The 21,499-nt window shown below is 47.1% G+C and overlaps 1 protein-coding gene across 5 annotated transcripts in view; it reads right to left on the bottom strand.

Annotated features, from left to right (window-relative positions):
* SLC9A1 (solute carrier family 9 member A1) overlaps positions 1–1,294 on the bottom strand; it is a 65,284-nt gene extending 63,990 nt beyond the window's left edge. For all 5 annotated transcript variants that reach the window (XR_012423912.1, XM_065526873.2, XM_015440078.4 and 2 more), the window contains exon 1: positions 145–1,294. Coding sequence is in view for 1 of the 5 variants with exons in the window: in XM_005544299.5 (XP_005544356.1) it covers positions 145–496 (352 nt within the window). In the remaining 4 variants the exon portion in view is untranslated. The remainder of the gene's footprint in view (positions 1–144) is intronic.
* Between the last annotated feature and the right edge of the window lie 20,205 nt (positions 1,295–21,499).

The raw sequence follows: 21,499 nt of genomic DNA, 5'->3' as shown, positions 1-21,499 counted from the left end.
AGGACCAAGGTGGCAGGATGGAGACTGCCTACCTTATGGGGGTAGTTCAGATCCTTACTCCTGGACAGCCTCAAATGGTGCGAGATGAGGCAAGAAGCTCACCAGTCTGGCGGCCGCCGCAGCATCGGAGCAAACGGGACTTACCTATCTTCATGAGGCAGGCCAGAAGGATCCAGAGGGAGATCTCGAAGGGGGTGCGCACGTGTGTGTAGTCGATGCCCAGGACTGGAAAGGCCTTGCGCGGCTTCATGCCATGATCAGTGACGGAATGATTAACAGGGCGGCTCTCTGGGGTGACCTCCGGTGGAGCGGTGGTGACATCTCCAATCGAGCGTTCTCGTGGTGGCTCTGAGCTTCGAATGGTGCTGGCAGTTGGGCTGAGCTGGAGGCCATGGCTCCTGAGAACAGGGAGCAGCCCCACCAAAGCGACCACCACGAGCAAGGAAGGGAGGATCCGAGGTGGAGAGAGGCCACAGATGCCAGACCGCAGAACCATGGTGCTGCTCCCAGAGCCGGCCTCGACCTTACCCAAGTGAGAGTAAAACCGGGCACATAGGTAGCAAGGGGTCAGCAAGTGGGAAGAGAGACTGGTGTAGTCTCTAGGAAAAGTTCATGCTTTAGAGAGGCATTTCCATGGAAGCAATTTTCTGGGGGTGGAGGGAGGCTGGGTTTGCAACCTGGAACTCCAAAGTGGAGAAAGGGGGCAAGCACCCCGGAAGGACCACGGAAGGAGACCAAAAGGTCTGGAACTCCGGGCCTGGGAAGGGGGAGGAGGGATGTGGGAAACAGAGCCCTAGGGATAGAGGAAGGGGCAGGATAGGCTGGACCCGTGCAAGGGAAAGGAAGAGGGAAGGCTGGGACCTTTGGCTGAGGAAAGTGACTGAGGAGCTGGGACTCTGGGCTGTGGGCTAAGGGAAGCGGTAGGGAGCCTGAGCTAATGGAAGGGGACCGAAGGGGGTGAGACCCAGTCCAGGAAAAGGAGAGAGGGGGCTGGGAGCCCAGGCTGAGAAGGAGTGAAACCGGGAAGCGGCCGGGAGTTTGTCCACCCAGAGAAGGGCAGGGGTCCAGGCGCGCCGGGCTGAGATTCCGGGGAAATGGAGAGAGGCGGAAGGCGGAGGCAGGCGGCCTGGCGGGAAGGCGCCTCGGCGCGGGCTGGGGGCGGCTCGCGGTGGGCCAGCAGCAACACGCCCCTCCTCGCGGCCCCGGCGCAGCGCGGCGCTCCGCCCCGGCCCAGCTGCAGCTCCCGATCCAGCTCCAGAACTAACCCTAGCCCCGGCCCCGGCGGCAGCGGACTGAAGCCTCGCTGAGCCCGGCGCTGTCACTTATAGGCACCAGCGAGCAGCCGGTGCGGCGGGCTAGAGAGACCGTCGGTGACCGCGCAGCGCAGCGGCCCCTGTCGCCGAGGGAAGGAAGTATCGCGTAGGAAGAGGAAGGAGAGTCAGAGATGACAAAAAAAAAAAAAAAAAGTCCTGAAAAAGTCCTGAATATACAGAGAACCTCACTAACGCGGGTAAAACGCCGACTACTTACAACGCGATTTCACGTCCACATCTGCAGTCTCATAAGGGCTTTCCAATAATCCTGTAAAGAATGTATTATTAGTTTATGTATTTAGTTACCGTGTGACCTTGAGCAAGTTACTTAACCTTTCTGTTTCACAACTTTCTCATCTGTTAAGTGGAGATAGTAGTAGTGACTATGTCAGAGGGATGATGTAATGACTGAGACAATCCGTGTAAACTATTTGGAATGCACCCTGGCACATTATTACAATTCCACTTTTACAGATGAGGAAACAGGTGAAGAGAGTCTCCTGGCTACTATGTAAGTAGTTGTATTGCTTACTAGGGCTACCGTAACAAAGTACCACAAACTGGGTGGCTGCAACAACAGAAATTGATTGTCTCACAGTTGTGGAGGCTGGAGGTCGGATCTAGGTGTTGGCAGGGTTGGTTTCAGCTGAGAGCTATGAGGGAGAATTTGTCCCATGCCTTTCTACCTTCCAGTGGTTTGTTGGGAATAGCTGGTATTCCATGGAGTTCTCCTAGTGTCTATCTCTGCGTCTAGATTCCCCGCCTCCACTTTTTTTTTTTTTTTTTTGAGATAGAATCTCGCTCTTGTTGCCCAGGCTGGAGTGCAGTGGTGCCATCTCGGCTCACTGCAACCTCTGCCTCCTGGATTCAAGCGATTCTCTTGCCTCAGCCTCCAGAGTAGCTGGGATTACAGGCACCCACCACCACATCCAGCTAATTTTTGTATTTTTAGTAGAGACGGGGTTTCACCATGTTGGTCAGGCTGGTCTCAAACTCCTGACCTCAGGTGATCCGCCCGCCTCGGCCTCCCAAAGTGCTGGGATTACAGGGGTGAGCCACCACACCCAGTCAGATATCCCCTTTTTATAAGGACACCAGTCATTGGATTAGGAATCCAACCTAATTACTTCATCTTAACCTGATCATCTTCAAAGACTCCATCCTAATTAGTCCATCTTCACAGGCACTGGGCATTAGGACTTCAACTTCTTTTACGGGGACACAATTCAACCTACGACAGTGGCATGCTTTCAGTAATGGAACTTAAATTTGAATCTATGGTGTTGGTTGAAATTGGTGAGGTTCAAGGGATCATGGCTATACAATGGAATCACTGGAAAGCTTTTTAAAAATACCATTGTCGGGCCGGGCGCGGTGGCTCAAGCCTGTAATCCCAGCACTTTGGGAGGCCGAGACGGGTGGATCATGAGGTCAGGAGATCAAGACCATCCTGGTTAGCACAGTGAAACCTCGTCTCTACTAAAAAATACAAAAAACTAGCCGGGCGAGGTGGCAGGCGCCTGTAGTCCCAGCTAATGTAGTCCCAGCTACTCGGGAGGCTGAGGCAGGAGAATGGCGTAAACCCGGGAGGCGGAGCTTGCAGTGAGCTGAGATCCGGCCACTGCACTCCAGTCTGGGCGACAGAGCGAGACTCCGTCTCAAAAAAATAAAATAAAATAAAATAAATAAAATAAAATACCATTGTCTAGGCTGGGCGTGGTAGCTCATGCCTGTAATCCCAGCACTTTGGGAGGCTAAGGCAGGTGGATCACGAGGGGAGTTCAAGACTGGCCTGACCAACATGGTGAAACCCCGTCTCTACTAAAAATACAAAAATTAGCCGGGCATGGTGGTGTGTGCCTGTAATCCCAGCTAGTCAGGAGGCTGAGGCAGGAGAATCGCTTGAACCTGAGTGGCAGAGGTTGCAGTGAGCCAAGATTGCGTCACTGTACTCCAGCCTGGGCAACAGAGAGAGAGACTCTGTCTCAAAATAATAATAATAATAATAAATACCATTGTCTGATAAAATTAGCTGGCCATGGTAGTCCTAGCCACTTGGGAGGCTGAAGCAGGAGTATCATTTGAACCTAGGAGTTTGAGACTACAGTGAACTATGATCGCACCACAGCACTCCAGCCTGGGCAGCAAAGGGAGGCCCTGTCAATAATAATAAGAAGAATAAACTTTTGTAAAATACCATTGCCTGGGACCCACCTTCAGAGATTTAGATTCGATTGCTTCAGGGTTGTGCCCAAGTATTTTTTTCAAAGACTCTGATGTACAACTAGGGTTGGGAGGTATTGAAATCACTGAAATACTGTCCCTGTTTTGCGGAAGAGTAAGGCCAAAACATTCAAAGCGTCTAGCACAAGGTCACATCACAAGTACTTGAGGTTCAATTTAGTTTAACAAATGTTTACTGGGCCTCTTGACAGGGCTTTGTGCTGGGCTCTGGCAACACAGAGATAAGCCAGAGGGAGGAAGGACGTGGTAGGAATTGGGAGGGGGCATAAAGTGGACATAATGAGGGCTTCTAGAATGCTGGTAATGTTCTATTTCTTTACTGGGCGATAACTACAAAGGTTACAGCGACGTAGTTGTTTTGTGATAACTCATTGAAGACTCAAGATGTGTGCAATTTTGTCTAGGTATGCAATCCTTCCACAGAAAAATATATTAAAATAATAATAAGCTAGAAGCAGTGGCTCATGCCTGTAATCCCAACAACTCAGGAGCCTGAGATGGGAGTATCAGTTGATGCCAGGAGTTTAAGACCAACCTAGGCAACATAGCGAGACCCTGTCTCTAAAAGAAATAAGTAAAATAAAATAATAATACCCAGATGCAGTGGCATGCACCTGTAGTCCCAGCTACTTGGGAGGCTGAGGCAGGAGAGTCACTTGAACCCAGGAACTTGAGACTGTAATGCACTATGATTGTGCTTGTGAAATAGCCACTGCATTCCAGCCTGGGAAGCATAGTGAGACCCATCTCTAAAAATTAATTAAACCAGGCACGGTGGTTCACGCCTGTAATTCCAGCACTGTGGGAGGCTGAAGTAGGCAGATCACTTGAGGTCAGGAGTTCAAGACCAGCCTGGCCAACACGGCGAAATCCTGTCTCTACCAAAAACTGCAAAAATTGGCTGGGCATGGTGGCGCACGCCTATAGTCCCAGCTACTCAGGAGGCTGAGGTGGGAGAATCCCTTGAACCCAGTAGACAGAGGTTGCAGTGAGCTGAGATTATGCCACTGTACTCCACCCTGGTGACAGAGGGAGACTCTGTCTCAAAATAAATAAATAAATATAAAAATAAAGTAATTAATTGAGTGATATGATAGTAACTGAGGGTGGCAACATTAAACTGAATTCTCTCCTCTCTTTTTATAATCCCATGCCTAAACTGAGTTCTGTGTACCTCACATTCTCCAGGCACAAATTCCAGCCACCTGGGAAATGACAAAGGAGACTTCAGAGAAGGGCAGGGGACTTGTGTCATCTGGGAGCAGATGAAAGGAGAACATCAGCTATAATGAAAGTAACCAAAGAGCATTTAGAGCAAGGATCAGAATAATAACAATAATGCATCACAATTGTTCAGCCCTTTAGAGTTCACAACCAAGTGCCCCAGGTTTATCAATGATCCAAATGCTAGGCTGGGTGTGGTGGCTCATGCCTGTAATCCCAGCACTTTCGGAGGCCGAGGCGGGTGGATCACCTGAGGTCAGGAGTTCGTGACCAGCCTGGCCAACACGGCAAAACCCCGTCTCTGCTAAAAATGCAAAAATTAGCTGGGTGTGGTGGCACGTGCCTGTAGTCCCAGCTACTTGGGAGGCTGAGGCACGAGAATCACTTGAAGCCAGGAGGCAGAGGTTACAGTGAGCCGAGATCACACCACTGCACTCCAGCCTGGGTGACAGAGTGAAAACCTGTCTCAGAAAAAAACAGTACCTATTATTCTTATTTTATTTTATTTTATTTTATTTTGTTTTATTTTATTTTTATTTATTTTTTTTTTTTGAGACGGAGTCTCGCTCTGCCGCCCAGGCTGGAGTGCAGTGGCCGGATCTCAGCTCACTGCAAGCTCCGCCTCCCGGGTTCACACCATTCTCCTGCCTCAGCCTCCCGAGTAGTTGGGACTACAGGCGCCCGCCACCGCGCCCGGCTAGTTTTTTGTATTTTTTAGTAGAGACGGGGTTTCACCGTGTTAGCCAGGATGGTCTCGATCTCCTGACCTCGTGATCCGCCCGTCTCGGCCTCCCAAAGTGCTGGGATTACAGGCTTGAGCCACCACCGCGCCCGGCCTGTTTTATTTTTTTGAGACGGAGTTTCACTCTTGTCACCCAGGCTGGAGTGCAGTGACGATCTCGGCTCACTTGCAATCTCCACCTCCCGGTTCAAGTGATTCTCCTGCCTCAGCCTCCCGAGTACCTGGGATTACAAGCGCCAGCCACCACACCCAGCTAATTTTTGTATTTTTAGTAGAGACGGGGTTTCACCATGTTGACCAGGCTGGTCACGAACTCCTGACTTCAGGTAATCCACCTGCCTCGGCCTCCCAAAGTGCTAGGATTACAGGCGTGAGTCACCGCACCGGGCCAAAGAGTAGCTATTATTCTCATTCCCATTTTACAGGTGAAAAGACAAAGGCAGAGAGACATAAAGCTATTTGCCCAAAGTCACACATCTATTAAGATGCAGATCCATGCCTGGCATAGTGGCTCACACCTGTAATCCCAGCACTTTGGGAGGCCGAGCCAGGCAGATCATTTGAAGTCAGAGGTTCAAGACCAGCCTGGGCAACATGGTGAAACCCCATCTCTACTGAAAATACAAAAATTAGCTGGGCGTGGTGGCAGACACCTGTAATCCCAGCTACTCAGGAGGTTGAGGCAGGAGAAACACTTGAACCTGGGAGGCAGAGGTTGCAGTGAGTCAATAAAATTAAATTAAAATTTAAAAAAAGAAGCGGATCCAGGACTTAAGTCAGGTTTCTAACACCTAAATCCAGCACTCTTTTAAAACATCACAGGTTCAGTGTAGAAAGAAGAAAAGAGGGAAAGCATGGGGCTGGTGGAGTGACTTTCCACAGGTGCTCCAGGGCCAGAAGCCCAAGACCTACTGTTCTTTCCAGTCTTGAAGGCAGCGTTCACTGGTGTGCTCCCCACTCTCTTACTCTCCCTCACTCAGGCCTCAGCGAGTCTTTGGGTGCCAGTCTGGGACGTGGTAGATCCCAGGACAACCAGGAAATGCCAGCCCTGAGATCCTCCACAGCGTGGAGAAGGTTATAACAACAGGACAATATCAGGAAACTGGCCTTGGGAGAAACCACATGGGAGAACTGATGGCCAAGGCCCAGCCTGGCCAGGCAGTGTAGAATAATGAATAGTTAAATGCTGGGGCTGCCGAACATGGGTAGCCACATTGTCTCTGTACAGTGTTCCAGCACCACTGCTCACTAGTCACGAGAACCTGGGCAAATCAGTGCCTGTTCTGCGGCTTTTTCCTCCATAGGGAGGGACAACAATAGTGTCAACCTCATGGGGCTCTCATGAAGATATCAGCCAATGTATGTGAAGCATTTAGCACCGCCCCCAGCAAGTACCACGTATATTTACTGTCATTCTATTTTTTTTACATGCACCGAGGACCTCAAGAGTAGACTTTTGATGTTGGAAACCACATGAAGTTATGCCTTCAGTCACAGAGAAAATTGACAGGCTGGAAACAGACCCTCACATCCATGAGATGGGTCCCACCCTCAGACCACACTACCTGCAGCATGATATGAATTTAATATTTGTAAATAAATCACATTGCTATGGGTTTTGTTTTTTGTTTTTTTTTTTTTTGAGACAGAGTCTCGCTCTGTCGCCCAGGCTGGAGTGCAGTGACGCGATCTCGGCTCACTGCAAGTTCCGCCTCCCGGGTTAATACCATTCTCCTGCCTCAGCCTCCCGAGTAGCTGGGACTACAGTCGCCCGCCACCACGCCCGGCTAATTTTTTGTATTTTTAGTAGAGACGGGGTTTCATCGTGTTAGCCAGGATGGTCTCGATCTCCTGACCTCATGATCCGCCCACCTCGGCCTTAAAAGCCTTGTCTTCTTAAAGACAATCAATTCAAATACACAGCAATATTTGTAACCATGTTTTTGTTTTGTTTTGTTTTTTTGAGACAGAGTTTCACTCTTGTTGCCCAGGCTGGAATGCAAGGGCGCGATCTCAGCTCACTACAACCTCTGCCTCCTGGGTTCAAGCGATTCTGCTGCTTCAGCCTCCCGAGTAGCTGGGATTACAGGCACCTGCCACCATGCCTGGCTAATTTTTTGTATTTTTAGTAGAAACAGCATTTCACCATGTTGGCCAGGCTGGTCTCAAACTCTTGACCTCAGGTGATCCACCTGCCTCAGCCTCCAAAAGTGCTGGGATTACAGGCATGAGCCACCACGCCTGGCCAAGTTCTCATTTTTTAACCATTGCAGGCCCACACTGCTTTTGACTTAGACAGGCCAGGTCTCTGCAGACCCTTCCCCTGCAGATCCAGGACAGCCTCAGGAAGCCTGGGCCCTGGGTGGCATCTCCCACTGCTTAAGCCATGTCTGCTCCCCAATCCCCTCCTTGAATCCTTTCACTAAAAGTGCTTGGAGTTTTATGACACATAATGCACGGCCCTAGGAAAGAATCTGCTCAGCCCCTATTAGCTGCGCATTATGAGCAAGTCACACCTTGTTTCTGTCTCTCGGGGTGTTCATGTATATGAAAGGTGGGTGAAGTCACATTACTTGCTTTGTGAGTTTTATTGTAAGAATGAAAAAGCCAATGTATGTCAAACATAGTTTCTGGTACACAGTCAGTGCTCAGTGACTGGGTTCATTTCCTTTCTTTTTCTTTTTTTTTTTTTTTTGCAGGCTAAAGTGCAATGGTGCAATCATAGCTCACTGCCACCTCAAGCTCCTGGGTTCAATTGATCCTCCAGACTCACCCTCCCGAGCAGCTTGGACTACAGGCACATGCCGCCACACCTGGCTAATTTTTAAAAATATTTTTTGTAGGAATAGGGTCTTACTATGTTGCCCAGGCTGGTCTCAAACCCCTGGCCTTGATTGATTTTCTTGCCTCGACCTCCCAAAGTGTTGGGATTACAAGGGTAAGTCATTGTTCTCAGCCACTCCTTCTTTCGTCATAACGTCACAGCCCAGCAAAGCCTTCTTCCGATCTCCCTGGCACTCATACGCTGGCAGACACACTTCTGCCTTAGGGCCTTTGCACTCACTATTCCTTCTGCCCGGAACACTCTTCCCCAGATATCCACATGGCTGGTTACCTGACCTCCTTCAAGCCTTTCTGCGAATCTCACTTCCTGACGTGGCCTACTACATTATAATCCTATATAATAGTGATGCTTCCCCTGCCCCTGGCCACCACCACTACCACCCAGCCCCTTCCCCTGCTTCTTTTTTTTTTTTTTTTTCTTATGTAGCACTTTTCACCTTCTCACATATGGTATAATTCTCCTATTTATTACTTTTATTCTTTTTTGCCTGTTGGATTCAAGCTATTCTCCTGCTTCAGCCTGCTGAGTAGCTGGGGTTACAGGCGTGTGCAACCATGCCCAGCTGATTTTTTTTTTTTTTTAGACAGTTTTGCTCTTGTTGCCCAGGCTAGAGTGCAATGACGCGATCTTGGCTCACTGCAACCTCCGCCTCCTGGGTTCAAGCAATTCTCCCACCTCAGTCTCCCTAGTAGCTGGGATTATAGGCACCTGCCACCACACTCAGCTAATTTTTTTTTTTAATTTATTTTTAGTAGAGATAGGGTTTCACCATGTTGGCCAGGCTGGTCTCAAACTCCTGACCTCAGGCAATCCACCCGCCTCAGCCTCCCAAAGTGCTGGGATTACAGGCATGAGCCACTGCACCCTGCCTAATATTTGTATTTTTAGTAGAGACAGGGTTTCACCATGTTGGTCAGGCTGGTCTCGAACTCCTGACCTTGTGATCCGCCTGCCTCTGCCTCTCAAAGTGCCGGAATTACAGGTGTGAGCCACTGCGCCCAGCCTATTACCTTTATTTTTTACTGCATTTTTCTCCCTTCAGGATGTGAGCTCAGCTAGGGCAGGGACCATGTCTATCTCATCCATCACTGTTTCTCCACCATGTAGAACAATGCCCAGTGCATATTGGTACTCAATAAATATTTGCTGAGTGAATGAATCACAGGATGCGTTATCCATGAGAAAACCAAGACTCCCAGAGGAGAATTGCTTGTCTGAGGCCATAGAGCTGGGAAGAAGAGGAGACAGGTTTGGATGCAGGTCGGCCTAACTGTCCAGGCTTTTCCCAGTTCTCCAGGCCAATAGCTACCATGAAAAAGCATGTACACCCTGGGTAACTAGAAGAGAGTTCGGAGGTTGGTAAGAAGTTGGAACTTAGGATCCAGCAAATTGCCTTTAAGCTAAGTTCATAATTTTGCAATACACATTTAGTGAGTTCCTACTATGTGCAACTCCCTGTGCTTTCTGCTGGAGGAAAATCAATAATGGATTTGACAAACACACATCGGCAAACTTGACACCCTAATGTTCACTGACTGGATGTCCCACAGGCACCTCCATCGACTTCACCCACCATCTTCCACTAAACTTGCCCCCTTTCTACACTGTCAGAATCGTGTGTGTGTGTGTGTGACCGTGCTGGAAAAGTTAGGATTTATCAGATCTGAGGGAACGGGTCCAGGATTGACTTTTTTTTTTTTTTTTTGAGAGGGAGTTTTGCTCTTGTCTCCCAGCAGCAGTGGCGCAATCTCAGCTCACTGCAACTTCTGCCTCTTGGGTTCAAGGGATTCTTCTGTCTCAGCCTCCCGCGTAGCTGGGATTACAACAGGCACGTGCCATCACACCCAGCTAATTTTTTTGTATTTTTAGTAGAGATAGGGTTTCACCATGTTGGTTAGGCTGGTCTTGAACTTCTGACCTCAGGTGATCCCTCCATCTCAGCCTCCCAAAGTGCTGGGATTACAGGCATGAGCCACCACCCTCGGCCTACACAGCTTTCAGGAAGAGTTGTCTGAGCCATGGTCATCCCCGGTTTAGACAGGCACACACCCCATGCCAGCATGGCACTCAAAATCCTGCACACAATTTGGCCCACAAACCTTTTTTTCCCCTAATTATTTATAAGAAATTTTAAAAGTATAAAGGTAATATAGCAAACATCCAAATTCAGAATTATCAGCTGTAACAGTTTATTTACTTTCAATAATATATGTATATTTTGGCTAGACACAGTAGTTCACTCCAGTAATCCCAGCACCTTAGAAGACTGAGGTGGGAGGATCGCTTGAGGCCAGGAGTTCGAGACCAGTCTAGGCAACATAGGGAGACTCTGTGTCTACAAAATAATTTATGTATTTATTTGGTGGTGGTGGTGGTGGTGGCGGTGTTTTGAGAAGGTCTCACTCTGTCACCCAGACTAGAGTGTAGTAGTGTAATTATAGCTCACTGTTGCCTCAAACTCCTGGGCTCCAGCCATCCTCCCACCTCAGCTTCCTGAGTAACTAAGACTACAGGTGCGTGCCACCATGCCCAGCTAATTTTCTTATTTTATTTTTAGTAGAGACGAGATCTTGCTATGTTGCCCAGGCTGATCTTAAGCTCCTGCACTCAAGCAATCCTCCTGCCTCAGCCTCCCAAAGTGTTGAGATTACAGGCATGAGCCACTGTGCCTGGCAAAATAATTTCAAAATTAGCCAGGCATGGCAGTATGTACCTATAGTCTCTACTACTGGGGAGACTGAGGCGGGAGGATCACTTGAGCCCAGAAGTTCAAGGTTACAGTGAGCTATGATCATGCCACTGCACTTTAGTTTGGGCAACATAGCAGGACTCTGTCTCTTAAAAAACTGGCCAGATGCTGTGGCTCACACCTGTAATCCCAGCACTTTGGGAGGCTGAGGCAAACAGATCACTTGAGGGCAGGAGTTCAAGACCAGCCTGGCCAACATGCTGAAACTCTGTCTCTACTAAAAATACAAAAATTAGCCGGGCGTGGTGATGCTTGCCTGTAGTCCCAGCTACTTGGGAGGCTGAGACATGAGAATTGCTTGAACCTGGGAGGTGGAGGTTGCAGTGAGCTGAGATCGCACCACTGCACTCAAGCCTGGGTGACAGAGTGAGACTCCATCTCAAAAAAACAAAACGAAAAACAAACAAAAAACTCCCGTGTGTGTGTGTGTGTGTGTGTGTGTGTGTGCTTTTAATGTGTTTTACAGATATCTGTAAAATTTTTATCAAATTTTAAAGTATTTTAAACTATCAATGACACTTTTCTCCCTTCCTGATGCCCCAGGCAACGTCTAACATAAGTATAATGTGTTATTTTAACACTGTAACACACATCTCATCTCTTCATCCCGCACCCACTCCCAGCACTGCCAAATGCTTAAGAGAGTTGTCTACATTGCCCGTATTGTTTTTCTCTCCTATTGTCTCCAACTGGTCCAGGTGGGCTTGCCCTCTCATATGCTGTCCCTAACCTGCTCTTGGCCAGGTGCGGTGGCTCATGCCGGTAATTCTAGCACTTTGGGACACTGAGGTGGGAAGATCGCTTGAGCCCAGGAGTTTGAGACCAGCCTAGGCAAATCGGGAGACCCCTATCTCTAAAAAAAATATATATATGTGTGTGTGTGTATATATGTACATATATATGTATATGTGTATACATATGTATATATGTGTATATGTGTATATATACATAGGTATATATGCATATATGTATATATGTGTATGTGTGTATATATACATAGGTATATATGCATATATGTATATATGTGTATGTGTGTATATATACATAGGTATATATGCATATATGTATATATGTGTATGTGTGTATATATACATAGGTATATATGCATATATGTATATATGTGTGTGTATATATACATAGATATATATGCATATATGTATATATGTGTATGTGTGTATATATACATAGGTATATGTGCATATGTGTATATATATAATATACATATATACACACATAGTATAACATATATTCCTAGCACTTTGGGAGGCTAAGGCAAACAGTTTATATATATATAAACTTATATATATGTGTGTATATACATATATTATATATTATATATACATATATATGTGTATATATGTGTGTGTATATACATATGTATAAATAAAAATAAATAAAATAGGCCAGGTGCAGTGGCTCATGCCTGTAATCCTAGCACTTTGCAAGGCCAAGGTGGGCGGATCACTGAAGTCAGGAGTTAGAGACCAGCCTGGTCAACATGGTGAAACCCCATCTCTACTAAAAATACAAAAATTAGCTGGATATGGTGGCGTGCACCTGTAATCCCACCTACTCTGGAGGCTGAGGCATGAGAATCGCTTGAACCTGGGAGGCAGAGGTTGCAGTGAACCAAGATCGCGCTACTGCACTCCAGCCTGGGTGACAGAGCAAGACTCTGTCTCAATAAATAAATAAATAAATAAATAAAATAACCGTCCTTCTCAGTGTTGCCAGTGACCCTCCATGTTGTTCAATCACATGGTCATTTCTCGATCCTCATCTTTCTTTCCCCATCAGCAGACTTCAACACATATAATCACTTGCTCCTTCTGAAAACACTTTCTTCAATTAGCTTATGAGAGACCCTGCAACCTCCTGGCTTTCCTCCCACCTCACTGGCTGTTCATTCTCAATTTCCCCTTGTTGACTCTTCCTCCTTCTCTCCTATTTCCCCCTCTGCCACAACTTCTAAATACTGAGGGCCCCAGGGCTTGGTTCTTGCCTTTTCACTGCTCTATCTACATTCTTTTCTCTGATGACCTCATTTTTTCTCATGATTTCAAGCCCCAGCTCTATGAGGACAACTCGTAGATTTCTATCTTTAACCCAGTTCCCTACTGTAAACTCCAGACTCCTGCATCCAACTGAACATTCAACATTTTTACATGGTTGTGCAACAGGCATCTCAAACTCAGCATGTCCAAAACTGAACTCCAGACCTTTCCACCCTCTCCCCAAACCTGCTTCTCCCACTGTCTTCCCCATCCAAGAGATAGCCTCTCCATCTTCCCACTTACTCTGGCCAAAAACTTGAGTCATCCTTGGCTCCTTTCTGTCATATCAATCCTCCACAAATAGTGTCAATTCAATCTTCAACATATATCCAGAATCCATCCATTTCTTACCACCTCCATTACCCACTCTGGTCGTAGCAGTGCCATTTCCCCCGCCCAGATTATTGTTTCAACAAAGCAGCCAGAAGGATCCCTTTAAAAGCCTAAGTCAGATGGTGTCATCTCCTGCCAGAACCCCGCCTCGGGGTCCTTATTATGACCTACAAAGCCCCACCCAGTCTACTCCCACCTCTGCCTCTAGCCTCCTCTCCTTTATTCCTTCCTCTTCCCTTTTCTCTCTGCATTAGCCACCCTGGCTTCCTTGCTATTTATTCCTTAAATACTCCAGGTTTATCCCTATCAGAGCCTTTGAGCTTACGGCTAACCCCGGATAGCTACATGGTTTCCTCCTTCACTTCCTTGCGATCTTTGCACAAATGTCTCTCAGTAAGGCATTCCCTGACCAGTCCCTCTCTCTCTCTCTCTCTCTCTCTCTCTCTCTATATATATATATATATATATATATATATAAAGTCTATATATATATATATAAAGTCTATATATACATATAAGTCCATATACATACATATATATATATTTTTTAGAGGGAATCTCGTTCTGTCGCCTAGGTTGGAGTACAGTGGCATGATCTCGGCTCACTGCAACCTCCACCTCCTGGGTTCAAGCAATTCTCCTGCCTCAGCCTCCCGAGTAGCCAGGATTATAGGCACGTGCCACCATGCCCGGCTAATTTTTGTATTTTCAGTAGAGACGGGGGTTTCACCATGTTGGCCAGGCTGGTCTCGAACTCCTGACGTCAGGTGATCCACCTGCCTCGGCCTCCCAAAGTGGTGGGATTACAGGCGTGAGCCACTGTGCCCAGCTGTACCATATTTTTCTATTGCCTGTGTTGACCCACTAGACTGTAAGCTCCTCAACGGCAGAAATTTGAGGCAGTAGAGCATAATGATTAATAGGGCTGACTTGGATCCAAACTGTCTGGATTCGATTGCTGTCTCTACCACTATCATTTCTTTTCTTTTCCTTTCTTTTTTTTTTTTTTGAGACAGGGTCTTACCCTCTTGCCCAGGCTGGGCAGTGGCACAATCATGGCTCAGTGCAGCCTTGACCTCCTGGGCTCAAGCAATCCTCCTGCCTCAGCCACCCGAGTAGCAGGCCTGGATAATTTTGTAGTTTTAGTGGAAACAGGATTTCACCATGTTGGCCAGGCTGGTCTCGAACTCCTGACCTCAGGTGATCCACCTGCCTCGGCCTCCCAAAGTGTTGGGATTACAGGCGTGAGCCACTGCACCCAGCCTTAATGTTTTATTTTTTGTAGAGGTGAGACCTTGCTATGTTGCCCAGGCTGGCATAAAACTCCTGAGCTCAAGAAATCCTCCTTCCTCGACCTCCCAAAGTGCTGAGATTACAGGCGTGAGCCACTGTCCCCAGCCTCTACCACTGTCTAGTCATGTGACCTTTGGCAAGTTATTTAACTTCACTGCACCCCAGTGTCTTCATCTAAAAGATGAGGGAGGGGGATTGGGCGCAGTGGCTCACGTCTGTAATCCTAGCACTTTGGGAGGCTGAGGCAGGAGGAATGCTTGAGCTCAGAAGTTCGAGACCAGCCTGGGCAACATGGTGAAACCCCATCTCTACTAAAATACCAAAAAAAAAAAAAAAATTAGCTGGGTGTGGTGGTGGGCGCCTGTAGTCCCAGCTATTCGGGAGGCTGAGGCAGGAGAATTGCTTGAACCTGGGAGGCAGAGGTTGCAGTGAGCCAAGATCGTGCCACTGCACTCCAGCCTGGGTGACAGAGCAAGACTCTGTTTCTAAAAAAAGGGGGGTGGATAATAGTAGAACCTATGTGGTAAGGATATTGTAAGGATTAAATGAGTTAATGCATGTAAACTGTTTGGAATTGTATCTACGTAAGTGTTTGCTGCAATTATTATTATTTATGAATGGCTGGGCGCAGTGGTTCATGTCTATAATCCCAGCATTTTGGGAGGCCAAAGCAGGAAGATTGCTTGGACTCAAGAGTTCAAGACCAGCCTGGGCAACATGGTGAAACCCTATCTCTACTAAAAATAGAAAAAATTAGCCAAGTGTGGTGGCACACAGCTGTGATCCCAGCTACTCGGGAGGCTGGGGTGGAAGGATTGCTTGAGCCTGGGAGGTAGAGTTTTCAGTGAGTCAAGATCGTGCCACTGCACTCCAGCCTAGGCAACAGAATGAGACTCTTGTCTAAAAAAAAAAAAAAAAAAAAAACGGCTCCTGGTAACTCCTATATAAGTGTTCACTGCTGTATCCCCAGACCTGACAATAGCACTTAGAACATAATAAGACATTCAGTAAAAAATTTGTGAGATGAATTAATTAAGACATGTACATACATAAACAATGGCATTTTTGTGTGCCCTTAAAATTTGTATTAATAGCATTATATCATATACATTCTTCTTCATCTTTACTTTTTAACACATTATATTTATAACATCAAGCCATGCTGATACATATAAATCTCATCGTGTCCTTTTAACTGTTTTAAATATTCCATATATTAATATATGTCAATTTTTATATCTTTTTTTTTTTTTTTTTGAGAGAGGGTCTCTCTCTGGCACCCAGACTGGAATGCAGTGGCACAATCTTGGCTCACTGCAACCTCTCTCTCCCAGGTTCAAGCAATTCTCGTGTCTCAGCCTCCTGAGCAGCTGGGATTGCAGCAGTGTGCCACCACACCAGGCTAATTTTTGCATTTTTAGTAGAGATGAGGTTTTGCCATGTTGACCAGGCTGATCTCAAACTCCTGACCTCAGGTGATCCACCCACCTCGGCCTCTCAAAGTGCTGGGATTACAGATGTGAGCCACCAAGGCCGGCCTCTCTTCTCCTGTTAATAGCTGTTCAGGTTGTTCTAATTTTATGTTATTATGAACAATGTTGTATCAAACATCCTTGTACATCTCTCTCTCTTTTTTTTTTTTTTTTTTGAGATGGAGTCTCGCTCTGTTGCTCATACTGGAGTGCAATAGTGTGATCTTGGCTCACTGCAATCTTCGCCTCTTGGGTTCAAGAGATTCTCCTGCCTCAGCCTTCCGAGTAGCTGAGATTACAGGCGCTCACCACCAAGCCCGGCTAATTTTTGTATTTTTAGTAGAGATGGGGTTTCACCATGTTGGCCAGGCTGGCCTTGAACTCCTGACCTCAGGTGATTCACCCATCTCAGCCTCCCAAAGTGCTGGGATTACAGGCATGAGCCACCACACCCCTGCCCCAAATCTTTATTAAAGCTCATGTTGCACTCTATTAATTGTCGTTTGTTTAATCGCGTGCCTGTTGCTCCCACTACTTTGTTATTACTTGAGAAGAGGGGCCCTATTCGGTTTGTCTTTAACCAAGCACTGAGCTTGATGCAGTCAGTGTTTACTGAACGAATGAATGAGGAAATGAATGAATGAGCCTACTGTCTGGATCAGTGGTCCTTGGACGTTTTTCTCTTGTGCCCCCTAAAATAATGTTTTATATTTATTTTATTTTATTATTTTGTTTATTTTTTGAGACAGGGTCTTGCTCTATCACCCAGACTGAAGTGCAGTGGTGCGATCTCAGCTCCCTATAGTCTCGACTTCCCAGGCTCAAGTGATCCTTCCACCTCAATCTCCTAAGCAGCTGAGACTATAGGTGCATGCTACCACGCCTGCCTAATTTTTGCATTTTTGGCAGAGACAAGGTTTCACCATGTTGTCCAGGTTGGTCTCAAACTCCTGAGCTCAAGTGATCCACCCGCCTCGGCCTCCCAAGTGCTGGGATTATAGGCATGAACCACTACACCTGGCTTAAAATAATTTTTTAAAACTTTGCACCCCCTCTTTGTGAGGATTCTAACAGGAAACAAATGGCACAATCAACACAATTCAAGGAGGTTATATACACAAAACGACTAATTTGGATGTGTGGTCAGGGTGTAGGAAAATCACAGGAGATAGGGCAGGAAGCTGGGACTGGTAGCAGCCAGGCTGTTACCACCCTAGGCCTGAAGGGGCAAATCCTCTGTCTTAAAAGGAGCACTACTAACTTTCTGTCCAGGGACAGGACCAACTTCACTGGGCCTCACAGGGCAGGAACCAGAGGGATACATCCTGGCCTCACTCCTTTGCCTCTCTCGGATTTCCTTCCAGGACTCCTTAGTGGCCAAACCAAAGCAGAACCCAAGACCAGAGGGCACAGGAGCCACTGATACCTTCCGTCCAAATAAGTCAACCAGGGGAGAGGCAGGGTGGAGGACAGAGCCTGGATCTGCAGGGATACCACTAAACTGTTCACCTTAAACACAAATCATTGCCAAGGCTATACCTCCTAGCATGTTGGAAATTAATTATTGTTATTTAATTATTTATTAATTAACATTTGTTAATTATTAATTAATAAAAATCAATTAATATTTTATTTATTTATTTATTTATTTATTTATTTGAGATGGAGTCTCACTCTGTTGCCCAGGCTGCAGTGAAGTGGCATGATCTCGGTTCACTGCAACCAATGCCTCCTGGATTCAAGCGATTCTCCTCCCTCAGCCTCCCAAGTAGCTGGGATTACAGGCGCCTGCCACCATGCCTGGCTAATTTTTGTATTTTTGGTAGAGACAGGGTTTCACGATGTTGGCCAGGCTGATCTCAGATTCCTGACCTCAGGTGATCCACCTGCCTCAGCCTCCCAAATTGTTGGGATTACAGGCGTGAGCCGCCGTGCCCAGCCAATACTAATATTTTAAATAAAACTGTTCTATCACTTGACTGAATGTAAGTACCATGGTGATTTGATATCCACTATTATCCATTTAAAGAAAGTACTTGGCCAGGTGCAGTGGCTCATGCCTCTAATCCCAGCACTTTGGGAGGCTGAGGCAGGCGGATCACCTGAGGACAGGAGTTCGAGACTAGCCTGGCCAATATGGCAAAACCCTGTCTCTTCTAAAAATACAAAAATTAGCCAGCATGGTGGCGGGCGCCTATAATCCCAGCTACTTGGGAGGCTGAGGGAGGAGAATCGCTTGAACCCGGGAGGCGGAGGTTGCAGTGAGCTGAGATTGTGCCACTGAACTTCTGTCTTGGTGACAGAGCAAGACTCTGTCTGGGGGGAAAACAAAGAAAAGAAAATACTGAACAAACTCTACGTTAACAAACAGAAATGCTACATCATTACTTTTCTTCTTGAATGTATGGTTATATTTTGCTTCCTCTTACAGAATGGTATTCTAGTGTAATATATTTTATGCTTGAAAACTTGTTATTTGGTTGGGTGCAGTGGCTCACACCTGTAATTCCAGCACTTTGGGAAGCCAAAGTGAGTGGATTCCCTGAGGTCAGGAGTTCAAGACCAGCCTGGTCAATATGGTAAAATCCTGTCTCTACTAAAAATACAAAAACTAGCCAGGCACCGTGGTGTGCTCTTGTAATCCCAGGCACTTGGGAGGCTGAGGCAGGAGAATTGTTTAACCTGGGAGGCGGAGGTTGCAGTGAGTCGAGATTGTGTGCCACTGTGCTCTAGCCTGGGCAACAGAGCGAGAAAAAAAGAAAGCTTGTTATTGATCACCTAACTTATATTTTCACAGAAATTTATATAGTGTTAAATTACAGTTTACAAATTTGGGGGTCAGGAGGTGCTGGCTCACTTTGGGAGGCCAAAGTGGGAGGATTGCTTGAGCTTGAGGCCAGGAGTTTGAGACTATAGCAAGCTGTGACTGTATCATTGCACTCCAGCCTGGGTGACAGCGAGACCCCGTCTCTAAAAAATAAAAATAATAGGCCAGGTGCAGTGGCTCATGCCTATAATCCCAGGACTTTGGGAGGCCGAGGAGGATCGCTTGAGCTCAGGAGTTCGAGACCAGCCTGGGCAACATAGTGAGACCCTGTCTCTACAAAAAAATACAGAAGTTAGCCGGGCATGGTGGTGCATGCCTGTAGTCCCAGCTACTTGGTAGGCTGAGGTGGGAGGATTGCTTGAGCCTGGGAGGCAGAAGTTGCAGTGAGCTGAGGTCATACTACTGCACTCTAGCCTGGGTGACAGAGCCAGATGCTATCTTTAAAAAGTAAAATTATGGCCAGATGCAGTGGCTCATGCCTGTAATCCCAGCACTTTGGGAGGCTGAGGTGGGTGGATCATCTGAGGTCAGGAGTTCTAGACTAGCCTGACCAACATGGAGAAACCCCGTCTCTACTAAAAATACAAAAATTAGCCGGGCGAGGTGGCACATGCCTGTAATCCCAGCTACTTGGAAGGCTGAGGCAGGAGAATTGCTTGAATCCGGGAGGTGGAGGTTGCAATGAGCCAAGATTGCGCCACTGTACTCCAGCCTAGGCGACAAGATCAAAACTCTGTCTCAAAAAAAAATTACTGGAGGCCAAACACAGAGACTCATGCCTATAATCCCAACACTTTGGGGAGGCCAAAGCAGGAGGATCACTTGAGCTCAGAATTTTGAAGTTGCAATCAGCTATGATCACACCACTGCACTCCAGCCTGGGTAAAACCAGCCTGGGTGACACAGCAAGACCTGTTTTTTTGTTGTTGTTGTTGTTTTTTGAGAGAAAAAAAAGTCTCACTCTGTCACCCATGCTGGAGGGCAGTGGTGCGCTGTCGGCTCACTGCAACCTCTGCTTCCTGTGTTCAAGGAGTTCTCTGCCTCAGCCTCCTGAGTAGCTGGGATTACAGGCACCTGCCACCACACCCAGCTAATTTTTGTATTTTTTTTTTTTTTTTTTTTTGAGACGGAGTCTTGCTCTGTCGCCCAGGCTGGAGCGCAGTGACCAGATCTCGGCTCACTGCAAGCTCCGCCTCCCGGGTTCCCGCCATTCTCCTGCCTCAGCATCCCGAGTTGCTGGGACTACAGGCGCCCGCCACCTCGCCCGGCTAGTTTTTTGTATTTTTTAGTAGAGACGGGGTTTCACCGTGTTAGCCAGGATGGTCTTGATCTCCTGACCTCGTGATCCACCCGTCTCGGCCTCCCAAAGTGCTGGGATTACAGGCTTGAGCCACCGTGCCCGGCCTAATTTTTGTATTTTTAGTAGAGACGGGGTTTCACCATGTTGGCCAGGCTGATCTTGAACTCCTGACCTTGTGATCCACCCGCCTCAGCCTCCCAAAGTGCTGGGATTACAAGTGTGAGCCACCAAGCCTGGCCAAGACCCTGTCTTTAAAAAGAAAAAAGAAAAAAGAATGGAGGGAATTGTGTTACAATAATGTCTGTCACCCAGGTTGGAGTGTGGTGACACAATCTTGGCTCACTGCAAGCTCTACCTCCCAGGTTCAAGCGATTCTCATTCCTCAACCTCCCGAGTAGCTGGGACTACAGGTATGCGCCACCGTGCCCAGCTAATTTTGTATTTTAGTAGAGACGGTTACACCATGTTGACCAGGCTGGTCTCGAACTCCTGACCTCAAGTGATTTGTTCACCTCAGCCTCCCAAAGTGCTGGGATTACAGGTAGGAGCCACCATGCCTGGCTTTTTTTTTTTTTTTTTTTTTTTTTTTCCTTTTTTGAGATGGAGTCTTCCTCTGTCACCCAGGCTGGAGTGTAGTGTCATGATCTCAGCTCACTGCAACCTCTGTCTCCTGGGTTCAAGCAATCCTCCCACCTCAGCCTCCTGAGTAGCTAGGATTACAGTTGTGTGGCACCATGTCTGGCTATGTTTTTCGTATTTTTAGTACAGACTAGTTTTCATCATGTTGGCCAGGCTGGTCTCGAACTCCTGACCTCAAGTAATCCACCTGCTCAGCCTCTCAAAGTACTGGGATTATAAGCGTGAGCCACCACACCTGGCCACAGTAATGTCACTTAATTAGTTGAATTCCTTCTGGGTTACAAGCCAAAAATCACATAGTGACCTATCACTGAAACTTATTTTTAATGACAACAGAATTAGAACCTTCTTTGCCTTTGTTGAAAGCAAAGATCTGGCAACTGCCAGGTATGCAAAGCTCCTTGTTATTTGGTCAATAGAGCCCTTCACTTTTGATTGGTGCCCCTGGAGGTTTTCATTCCCTC

This window comes from Macaca fascicularis, chromosome 1 (assembly GCF_037993035.2).
Source record: "Macaca fascicularis isolate 582-1 chromosome 1, T2T-MFA8v1.1".
Lineage (NCBI taxonomy): Eukaryota > Metazoa > Chordata > Mammalia > Primates > Cercopithecidae > Macaca > Macaca fascicularis.
This window is presented reverse-complemented; position numbering and strand designations above follow the sequence as displayed.